This window comes from Ptychodera flava, chromosome 13 (genome assembly GCF_041260155.1).
Source record: "Ptychodera flava strain L36383 chromosome 13, AS_Pfla_20210202, whole genome shotgun sequence".
Classification (NCBI taxonomy): Eukaryota; Metazoa; Hemichordata; class Enteropneusta; family Ptychoderidae; genus Ptychodera; species Ptychodera flava.
The window spans coordinates 34,333,081-34,345,777 of NC_091940.1; the positions used below are offsets into that span (position 1 = coordinate 34,333,081).

At 36.1% G+C, this 12,697-nt stretch overlaps 1 protein-coding gene across 6 annotated transcripts in view; it reads right to left on the reverse strand.

The window, feature by feature from the left end:
- Positions 1-5,878: 5,878 nt before the first annotated feature.
- LOC139148246 (ribosomal biogenesis factor-like) overlaps positions 5,879-12,697 on the reverse strand; it is a 59,082-nt gene continuing 52,263 nt past the window's right edge. For all 6 annotated transcript variants that reach the window (XM_070719584.1, XM_070719578.1, XM_070719583.1 and 3 more), the window contains exons 4-5: positions 10,627-10,743; positions 5,879-6,008 (exon numbers count right to left, since the gene is read on the reverse strand). In XM_070719584.1, the coding sequence (XP_070575685.1) occupies positions 5,925-6,008; positions 10,627-10,743 (201 nt within the window). In that variant the 3' untranslated portion in view covers positions 5,879-5,924. The remainder of the gene's footprint in view (positions 6,009-10,626; positions 10,744-12,697) is intronic.

The window sequence follows — 12,697 nt, forward strand, 5'->3', positions numbered from 1 at the left end:
ATACTTTGAGTAAAACTGAAAACAAAACTCAGATGGGTTGTAATTTCTATCCTGCAAAATAGCTATTGCAATTCTCATAGGCTTGTTATGAAAAGTTTGTTAATGCAGTAAACAACACACTGAGCATTCTTAAGTTTCTTTTTCCATCAGCATTTTTTGCATTCATCACAAAAATGGCCAATTTAAAATGTCACCCTCCCCTCGGGCTAAATTTGCAACATATAATCCTCCCACAAGGCAGGTTAGTAGAAAAATTGCGCCAATGGCACTTGATCACAACTGGCACATTGTGAAACTACTCATAATTAATGAGGTACAATATGTGGCGTCATGCGGTGTCCCATCATACCATATATGAAGGGTGTAGCACTTGTGGTTACTGAGTTATGGACAAATATGTATATTTCAGGTCAAATGTCACTGAGGTCATGTGACATTTTGTCAAAAAATTGAATTGCTAAGTCATCCCTATATACCAAAAATCAGACCTAGCTCTATTGGCTCGCTCAAAATTAGATATGCACATAATTAATGAGGTACAATATGTGGCGTCATGCGGTGTCCCATCATACCATATATGAAGGGTGTAGCACTTGTGGTTACTGAGTTATGGACAAATATGTATATTTCAGGTCAAATGTCACTGAGGTCATGTGACATTTTGTCAAAAAAATTGAATTGCTAAGTCATCCCTATATACCAAAAATCAGACTTAGCTCTATTGGCTCGCTCAAAATTAGATAGGCACATAATTAATGAGGTACAATATATGGAGTCATAAGGTGTCCCATCATACCATATATGAAGGGTGGTAGCACTTGTGGTTACTGAGTTATGGACAAATATGTATATTTGAGGTCAAAGGTCACCGAGGTCACGGGAGATTTTGTCAAAATATTTTATATATCTGCGTGAACGGAGGGACATGACCCAATCTATAAGGCCCTGGACTTCATCCATGGGGACTAAAAACTGTGTCACTGAATCCTTTTTGCAATATGAATATGATGACAAACTAAATTTTTATTTTACTTGGCCTTATACATGGGATTCTATAGACAGCTGACTTATACATGGTAGTCTATGGTGGTGTAAACTAAAAAGTCCTCTAACATGGCCAAATCGACGTGCATCTGTATGGGGTAGGGTACTATCCTTGTGCAAAGTTTGAAAGAAATTGACCTGGGCATGTCTGAGATATCTGCGTGAACAGACGGACGGATGCACACACAGACGCAGGCACGCACACACGGACATGACCAAACCTATAAGTCCCCCCGGACGGTGTCCGTGGGGACTAATTAGACAGACCACCAAGTCAATGAGCAACATACAGCTGAAAGAATATTTTTCACGTTGCGATTTTAAGCCCATTTTTATGAGAAAAGGGACATGTATATGTATATGGAGAAAACAGCAGAAGACATATTTGTAAATTGTTTGTTAAGTGACAATCATATATGCATCTCTTGAAATTTTGTGGTTATAAGGTATAACAGTAGTGTAAGAATAATGAGGTTAGAATAAGTTAGTAAAGCTAAGTTGACAGTAATTGAGATTACAAAATTATACACTAAGCTGAGGAATCTGAATGAAATAATGTTGAAAAGTAGCAAAGTCATGGTCATCTTTTGTCTAATACCTTGTGTAAGTTCATGAACTTTACATAAATCTTGCTATAGATTTGTTGCTAATGGGCAATAACTGTGTTTCAGCATTTGAGAGCAATCCATCCATGACAGGTTTATATTGTTATATACTTCTATTTAAAGGAGAGAAACTTCTCAATAATTTTTTCCCTGTAATTTCCTGTGAGAACACATGGACATGCGTAGGACTCTATGCTGGTGCTACCTTGATAACTAACCTACAACTTGTCATGGCATTGTCTAACCTGTTCACCCCAATTTCCTGTAGACAGGTCCACACTCACCATTGATAACAATGGGTTTGGGCCATACCATGGTAGTGAAAGACTGTAACATGTGAGGTCATGGATACTTAATCTCAGGAATGTCAAAGTCTGTATATTGACTCAAGGATGTTACATAACAAATGCTTAGGGTCATCTCAAAAGTGAGAATCTAAACTATGAAATTAATTGACATTAATTGACCATATCTACACTAATATTATACAGTATCCAATTCATGCCGGTACTTTAATTACAGATATTTCTGATCATTTCCAGTTTTTATTGTCATAGAAAATATGACAACAAATCTCTCAAAACAGTATAAAGTCTCATATGAAATTACAAATTCTACAATTCTACTCGCTTCTGTGAAGATCTAACTCATGCTCCGTGGGATCGAGTTTATAACTGTAAGGATGCAAATGAAGCATATAATAATTTTCAGAGTGTTTTCGATGAGTTGTGCAATAGACATGCTCCCATTAATGTACAAATTCGCAGTACAAAGAAAAACCGGAAACCATGGGTCACTAATGCAATTAAAAAATCAATTAATACAAAACACAAATTGTATAGTAAAGTGCTCAAATCAAACTTTGATGTCATTGTTGTTGATAGATATAAGAAATTTAGAAATGTGTTGTCTACTGTTCTCAGGAAAGCTAAACAATGTATTACAACAGCATTTTTATGGAAAACAAGGGTAATACCAATGTAATTTGGAAAACTATCAAGCAAGTCCTCGGAAGTCATGAGGAAAAGGCTAAAAATACCTTGCCAGACAGCCTACGAGTACTGACAAATGGAGTGCATAATACTTGTCAGCAAAACCTGACATAGTAAATGCATTCAATAATTATTTCGTCAACATTGGACCTGACCTTGCCAACAACATCGATTCTCCTCATAAAAACTTTAATAGTTACCTCACTGAACCCAAAACACATTCCTTTTTTATGTCCTCCACTACACAATCTGAAGTTCATAACATCATCTGCACCCTGAATCCAAAAAAGGCACGTGGCTATGACAAAATGCCAGCCAGACTTATAATTGATGGGGCAGCTATAATATCAAAACCCTTGGCATATATATTTAATCTTTCATTTCAGACTGGAATTTTCCCCCAATCTCTAAAAATAGCCAAAGTCACACCAATCTTTAAAAAAGGCACAAAAGATGATCCAGGAAATTATAGACCTATATCAGTATTGCCCCTGTTAAGTAAGATTCTAGAAAAAATTGTCAATGCACGCTTAATTCAGTACATAGAAAAAAACAATATTTTATATGAGCATCAATATGGATTTCGTCATAAATACAGCACAAAACTTTCATTGTAAATCTAATCAATTATCTTATCAAACAACTTGATAATGGCAAAGTAACACTCGGTATTTTCCTTGACTTCTCTAAAGCTTTTGATACAATCATCATGAAATTCTTCTTTCTAAACTTTCTCACTATGGTATTCGAGGTCTTCCTTTACTTTGGTTCAGAAATTACTTACACAATAGATCCCAACTAGTCTCTGTCAATAATAATGCCTCATCATTCCTTAATGTTACATGTGGAGTACCACAAGGATCTGTCCTTGGACCTACCCTATTCTTACTATTTATCAATGACATTGCCCGTTCCTCCACATACTTCAATTTTAGATTGTTTGCTGACGATACCAATCTATTTCATACTTTCCCTGCTAACCAAGTTAATATAAATTTAAATACTGTCGACATTCACCTCAATACTGTAGTGGACTGGTGCAGGGCTAACAAACTTACTGTAAACTACCTCAAAACAAATTACATTGTCTTCAGAAATCATAACAAACATATTTTCTTGAATGGTACTCTACACATCAATAATACAGTTATCAATGAGGTTGAAGTGACATCATTTGTAGGTATTCACATGGACAGACATCTTAAATGGTCAAAGCACATTAAAATGATTAATTCTACTATCAGAAAAAAGGTTGGCATCCTTTTCAAATTGAGACAGTTTTTACCATGCAATATCCTTATTCTTCTGTACAAAACTTTCATCCTACCACACATCACTTATGGTCTTGAAGTTTGGGGTTCAACATATTCCTCACATCTCAATAGTATCTTTCTTTCGCAAAAATGGCAGTCAGAGCTATAACTTTCAGTGACTTCACAGCAAACTCAGCTACTCTTTTCAAACAACTTAATATTCTCGATATATACAAATTACATAAATTACATATCAGTACATTCATGTATGATCTTATAAATAATAACTTGCCACACAGTCTTACAACATACTGTCAGTTGCCTTCTCATTGCTACAGTACTCGTCATAAAATTAATGGTAACCTTTATGTCCCAAGTGTCAACACTTCCTTGGGTAAATTCTCGATATCATATACAGGCTGCATCTATTGGAATACATTACCTAAACAAATTAAAACAAAAACCACTAGAAGTTCGTTCAGACACTCCCTTTCAAGTCTCCTCATACACGGTTAGTGTTTTACATGTCGAAGAGTTATATTCAACTTTACAAATATGTATATCATAAATATATAAATTTTTATTTTATTTTACATATTTTCTACTTATTCGTATGTATTTTTGTAGTTGTTCTTATTTACTTAGTTACTTAGCACTTTCAAGTCTACTTTTACACGATTGTTTTTTGGTTTGTTTTTTTTTTTTTTTTTTTTTTTTTTTTTTTTTTTTTTTTTTTTTTAGTGATGAAGAGTTATATTCAACTTTACATATATGTATATCATATTTAAATATATATATATTTTATATACGTTTTTTTTTTTTTTTTTTTTCTCTCTCTCTCTTATCGTTTTCTTTTTTACGCATTTCTACTTACTCGTAATGTATCTAGTTATATATTTACTTTTGTAGTTGTTCTTTTATTCACTTAGTTACTTTGTTACAATTAGGTTACTTTGCAATCCCACTACTTTCATGTACACTACCCTCGATATACTTCAGTTTTCTTTTTTCTTCTTCGTTTCCTTGCTTTAACATCAAATGGCTTTGGAACGGACTAGACTAGCATTTGCTATTTTCCGTTTCCATTTACCCTTTATCACAGCACAACTCAGATATACATTCATCATTGAATTGTAATATTATTATGATTAAGGTAATAAAGATCATTATTATTATTATTATTATTATTATTAAATATGTTTTTTTTTTATTGCTTTTGATACCCAAAAGAGCATAGAAATCTCTTATACTTTGAATCAGCCATCCTGCATATTTCTAACATTCATCAAAACCTCATTTCTGTTCCACAACTCATAAAACAGTCCACAATGCAGGATTGGTGTACATTCCAAAACTACATATATGAAAGACCCCTAAAATCAATTAGTTAAAAAGGGGGGTTAGAAATTTCCCAAAACTATATAACCTCCGCTCCGTTTGGCTCCATTTTTCCGAATTGGAACCTTGGAACCAGTCTATGTATCGTACCAAATATCAACGCAGTCTGTTCAGCAGTTTTTGACTTTTTGTCGTTTACGGAAATGGACGACATCAAACACCGGTTGAAACCACCTCTATATCACAACTTCCAGTTAGTAGAAAAATTACCCTTCTGCTCATTATAACAGAAATCTTCCTTATTATGCCACTTTATAATATTGTATTTAGCACTACATTAGCACAGTCAGCACAAAAGCACAATGCACTCACCCTACAATCATCATACGATTGTCATCAGTTATGTTGAATTTTATCTTTTTCCCTGTTATGAGTTGGAAAAGTGCCATAATCATTGATAAGTTACAAAAGACATGGAAAATATATATGGCTTTGAAAACTAATTAAAGGGAAAATGACCAGCCACTTTGGCAGATAGCTCACATTCCTGGATATTCATTTAAAACAACCATCCTTAAGTTTCTTTTTCCATGATTGCATGCCAGTGGATGCTTTTGATAAACAACACAGACACTCACAGGGGAAATGTTTTTGATCAAAATATACTACAATATCTTTATTTGCAGTAAATGTCAGAGTAAAGAGAACTGTTTGGCAGCTGTGTCCATGTCCACTGGTGGTCTCTCTGCTTGAACACTCTTGTTAGCTTCTTGTCTCTGTGAAATTGAACAGAACATGTAAGATATCAGACTGAAGTAAACACACATGGCATCAGGTGATGCATGTACCCATGAAACAAACACAGCCCTGCTAAGTGAGTGATACGCCCATACTGGCCTACATCAAATTTCACCATCATGGTTCATTTCAAATCCAAACTTATGGTGCTATTAAATGTCAATTTTACTTAGTCTGTAAACCTTGCTATGGTATATATGTGATTTTGTAATAATCCCAAAGAAACTGTTAAACCAAGTGGCCATCTTATGTTAATTCGATAACTTAATTTGTCAATTTGGTTTTCTTTTTTCCTAATATCCGTCTACTTTCTCTACTGCTCTTTCCTAAACTGAAAACAACTTCTGACTCCTACTAGCGCAGACATCAAAGGCCAATAGCTATAACTTTTCATCATTTTTTCACCATGTTTGTTTTGTTTGTCGATTGCAGGTTCTTGTTCTACTTCCAAATGCATGTTTCAACCACAGGCACTCTTGAGCTGGGTAATTTGCTGAAACAATCAACCACATACTCAGTGCTCTACACTCTAATTTGCATTAGAGGGCAGAGTTACGAGTATGCAATCAATCTGAAGGACAGATGAATGATTGATCAAGCAGACTACCCAACCCAAGAGCACCTGTGGTTGAAACACCTACAATTTTACTTGTCAATGAAGCATCTATATGTGTAAAATACAGTGTTATTGTTTACAATTGAATTCTAGTCCAGACAAGATTTCACTTGTCAACATTAACAATGCAGTTTTCACATGTACAGGCTGAGTTGACAAGCTGAATACCATATTGTTTATCTCAACATGCTTTGGGGAGTGCAGATAAAACAAGAACATGTAGTTGACAGTAAAAACAAAGTTAGTGAAAAAAATCATCAAGAGTTACAGCTACGTACTGGTCTGTAACATTTCACTGACCAAGTTTTCCCAGAAAAATGGGTACCATTTGACTTGTACAAACAGTTAAGATATCTCAATGTTTGAACGTGGTGTTGAAGCCAAAACTTTGAGCAGTCAAAGAAAGATTTCCAAAAAGATCAACTGAACACACATGCCTTCCTGGATCCCATATGGATCTCATACATGTCTCTGCTATACTAGTTTACATCAAAGATGATGGTCAGTGATGGGTGATAACAAAGGACAGTCTCATTGATGTCAAAGCACAAATTCAGGGCATTAACCTAGTAACACCATCCACTGAGAGTCTACCTTCATTATCACTGTCAAAGTCCAAAGTCTGGATTCAATCTCAAGGAGCAATGTGGGTTACATTTACCCAGGGTATCATGCCTTTTATTGTCTGGCAGTAATTTCGCCAAGCAAACAATAAAATCAACATCATGCCACTAAGCCTGTTCTACATTATATACAGGGTGCTAATATCATCAGTTTTGATGATGGTGCTGCTAAGCAATTTATCACATCTTGAAGCAACTCGTCTTTTTTGCTCTGTCTGTACACTGTCATAATGAAACGCAGGAATCAAAGTATAGGCCTTAAAAAAATGCGCTAAAGCAGCATGCGTCTCAAAAATGAAAGACTTTAACTTTTGCTCAAACTTTCCTCAATGACACTTCCAATTATTCTCTTACCTAATCAAGAATAAAAATCAGGGGTCACTTTACAAAGTTGGGTATTACTATTACCTATATGTAACATTTACCAATATTTGAAATTCAAGATGGCTGCTATCCCTATGCTAACTCTACGAGGGAAAGTAAAATTTTCAATTTTCAAGAGGCTGAGAGTTTTGAAATGGGCCGACACAAATGGTAGATAAAAAAAAAATGGAAAAAAATGAGTCTGAATATTGTCCCCAGAAGCGCATTTTACCTTAATTCAAGCTACACACAGATAGCAAGTTTTTGTCTGCTTACATTCAAACACTTTAAAGATCAGGGCATGTGAAGACAATAATTTAGAAAACAAATCATCGTTGATGACACAGTCCCCACTTGTTAATGGGTATTTTGATTACAGGTCCTCAGAGAGGATAGAGTCCTCTTCATTAGGTCTGTGATAAAAATACTTTTGAATGAATTCGCTTGATACATGTCTGAGTTATGGTTCAGGACATGAAAAAATTGTAACAAATGGTCGCACAGTGGCCATATTGGATCGCATCACAAAACAAATTGATGTGCATAGCTATGACATTGGTCGATGTCCTTGTACCAACTTTGAATAAAATTGGTCGAAACATGCGGATATGCCTGAGAAATGGCTCTGTACATGAAAACATCGTAATAAAATGGCCGCCTGGCGGCCATATTGGATCGTATCACAAAACAGATTGACATGCATATGTATGACATAGGTCAATGTCCTTGTACCAACTTTGAATAAAAACGGTTGAGATATGCCGGAGTTATGGCTCTGTACATGAAAAAATCGTAATAAAATGGCCGCACAGCGGCCATTTTGGATTGTATCACAAAACAGATTGCCGTGCACAGCTATGACATTTGTCAATAAGCTTGTACCAACTTTGAATAAAATCGGTTGAAACATGCCTGAGTAATGGCTCTGTACATGAAAAAATCGTAATAAAATGGCCGCCTGGCGGCCATATTGGATCGTATCACAAAACAAATTGACGTGCATATCTATGACATTGGTCAATGTCCTTGTACCAACTCTGAATAAAATCGATTGAAACATACCTGAGTAATGGCTCTGTACATGAAAAAATCGTAATAAAATGGCCGCCTGGCGGCCATATTGGATCGTATCACAAAACAAATTGACGTGCATATCTATGACATTGGTCAATGTCCTTGTACCACTTTTGAATAAAATCTGTTGGAACATGCCTGAGTTATGGCTCTGTACATGAAAAAATCGTAATAAAATGGCCGCCTGGCGGCCATATTGGATCGTATCACAAAACAGATTGACGTGCATATCTATGACATAGGTCAATGTCCTTGTACCAACTTTGAATAAAATCTGTTGGAACATGCCTTAGTTATGGCTGTGTACATGAAAAAATCGTAATAAAATGGCCGCCTGGCGGCCATATTGGATCGTATCACAAAACAAATTGACGTGCATCTGTATGACATATGAAGTAATCCTTGTACCAAGTTTGAATAAAATCGCTTCAGGCATCTCAGAGATATCTGCGTGAACGGACGGACGGACGCACGCACACACGCACGCACGCACCAGCACGCACGCACGCACGCACGGACATGACCAAACCTATAAGTCCCCCCCGGACGGTGTCCGTGGGGACTAACAAATACGCAAACTTCATGGTGACAAAGAATCTGTTCATTGTCGTGAAATGTAAGTCTATGACCTTAGAATACTAGTTGTATACATTTCTCTCTCAACAGATCAACTGCATAATCAGTCATCTTCGCTTGCCAAGGTCTCTTGTCAATCAGTTACCACATGAAATTTTTTCTAACTTTTCAAATCTTTGAACGCTCTGAAATCCAAGAATTGTGCAGTACTTTCCAGGTGCATGGTACATTGTGGGTTTGATTCAAGTTAGGAATTACATAAGTAACATGAAGTCATTTCAGCATGTTATACACATAAGTATTACTCTCTATGACATTGCTTTGACCTGGATTACCACAATACATTTGTACGCTGTTTTCACAGAGTTGTATGAAAACCAGATGGAAACTATTCCCCTTTCCAAGATTGTCAAGCTGCACAGCCTTTGTGAGGGCATAACAGCGAGTTCTGCTTCCATATAACTCAGTGCTTGAACAAATTTTCACTGACAGGAAATTTAACCACTTCTATGTGACCACTGCCCCATCAAAACTTTTTGAGGTCACCTTCCAATGAAATCACCACTGATGAAAACCCTGTGACTTCATATTTCATCAATTTAACAAGTTCGCTTGACCTAGAATGTGGATACTTCAAGCAAACAGTGAAATAAGCAACAGTTTACAAAAATAAATACAAGCCTGAAGACAAACTATTACAATCAGCTGCAACTATTGTGTAAATATCAAATTATGGGCATATGTTTTGTGGTTTGCTCTGGCAGCTATGGGAAACGATTTGGATAAATCCCTAGATTTAATGGGATAGTGGGCTTGTGTTGGAAAGTGTGACCCTATAATGTGTCTGCATAAATAAACAATGAGGTGGCAATGTTTTGGTGTCAAGTGTGAGAATGTGTTTGTCTGTGTCTGTGTTGGCTTTATCCTGTTGTAGGTTAGAGTTTGGTATGAGTCAGCATCAAGGAGAGAGAGTCTGGCTATGAAATAATAAGATTTGATGAAACTTTCTAGTGAGAAAGCAGAATGCAGGGCTGAGGTAATGTAAATAGAGATTGAGAGGAGACAGATCTCAGGCTACAAAAGTTAAAAGATGTAGAGAACTGAAAGTCACTGACAGATCTGAACTGACTTTGGAAAAGAAGTGGAAACTAAAGTGGTAGAGAAACTGTGAATATAGGCATAACTGTTAAAATTAAAAAACTTTAAAATTCTAAATTGAAAAATTGACATTGGGTCCTGATTATAACACCTGATTCAAGCAATCAACATGACACAGTACAATGTTAGACTGACCAATGACCATAAAACGTAAGACAAAAGTTTTAAAGTTGCAGGAAGTGTTACCTGTGTTTTCACTGTTTCAGTGGCTGCTCTTTTCCTATTTCCAGTTTCAAGCTGTGATTGTAGTTCTTGGAATTTAGCATCGTTCCTGCTGACTTCACTCCTCGTCTGAAAATTCAGCTGTCAAAATAATGGAAAGATTCAATGTGAATAGACCTACAAATCCTCATAAATATCACAAATTTTCCCTTTCTTAATAATAAGGTAACATAAACATATTTGCACGCAAATGATGCAACAACAGCTTTGAAAGCTCTTTGACTCAGATATTATGGTTCCAAATGCTCCAAAACTTGTATTCATTTGTTTCAAATTTTAGCTGTGAATAACAACTGATTCGTCAAGAATGAGATTATGCAATATATAATATACCCCGGTATAATGAAACAATTTTATGCAGTTGCCAAACAGTAGTGACTCAAAGAAGCAAAGTCTGACGTCTTTCCATCAGCTGTTTCACCAAAAAATGTATTCATTCATTTATGCACATCTGGTGAAAGTGAAAAGTCTTGTTCTGGGTGGGCGATGTCAACAGCAGAAAGTTACAAATTACTCCACACATGCTCAGTACAACCTAGCTGGTAGCTACAATTACTTCCAGTTTGGTGATCACACTGCACATAATGTAGAACCACAGTTATTACAGGTCAAGTCAGTTAATTGCTTGTGGCCCTATCACCATTGACCTGATCAGATCAAAGGGCAACAATTACTGCTATTAATACTCTGCTGAGAACACGATTCTTCCAGTTCTGTGACCACTTTGTTTCAAGCCTATTGTCTCAAGTCATTATAATGGACAAATGAACACAGAAATGTGGATAATGTATGGCGACCAAAGTAATCCACTATTAATAATTAAGATACATGTAGTAATGTATTAGCGACAAGAATGTACGTTGCATTGAAACGGGGAAATGATTTCATTGACTGTGAATGTTACATCTTCACGTGAAACACGTTCCTAGTGTGACTGAGCAAAAAACTAAGAAAACTGGCCATATTCAAAAACTGAAACACTGGCCATATCAAAAACATGTAAGAAACACAACGTTGTTGAGACATCTGCCGACTGGACCAATGTTTGGATAACAAAAAACTCCAAAAACATAAACTTAAAACCAAACCTAGCGACATATGGTAGCAGAATCAAAGGAGGACAAAACTACCATTCTTCAAGCAACGTGCACATGTGTCACCATCAGTATGCATTAGCTTACACTATATGGATGATATCATCACCATTAACACTGGTGGACATCACTTCACAAAGTACAATGACCTCATGCACACATACATGTAGCTGACGGTCAAGTCATGGACCCGTTCAATGTGCTATTAGTATCACATGAACATTAACACTAAGATTTCCACTCACTTACCCTGTCTAAACTCATAAATTGGATTTTTTTCTGATCTTGCTCATTTATTTGCACCACTGCTTTGTCCAGGCAGCTTGACTAGTTCATCTTCAGGGTAACTGAAAACTGACCCCAAGTTTTTCACACATTGCAACAATCACTTTGTTAATGGCTTTTACACATTTGCCAGCTTTTCCACAGGCACTCCATCATGCTATTTATACAGTTGGTTGTAATCCACACATCTTGATTACAGAGAATTGATCTAGGGCCCTTTCATATCCCGAAGCTGAACCAGAAAAATTGGACAATATTTCTGATGAGTGCATAAATGTATGAAAATTCAAGCTGGAAAGAAATCTATTTTCCTTATATTTTGCATCAAGCACTTCTACCAACCTCGAGTGTATGTGCTGGGTATATACAGTGAAACCTGTCTAAACCAAACCCTGTCTAAACTGGAAACCTGTCTAAACTGAACCCTTTTCCCAGTCCCGGTAGATCTCTATGTTAAAGGGACCTCTATAAACAAAAACATCTCTCAAAACTGAACAAATTTCTCAGTCCCTGAAGCGTTCAGTTTAGACAGGTTTTACCAGAAATGCATTTACAACATCGAAAATTTTACATTTCTTCTTGTTAAAAGGGTTGCAGAGTGATATACGGTAATAAAACTTTAACATAAAAGAGATGCATGAAATCTGCCTATCTAC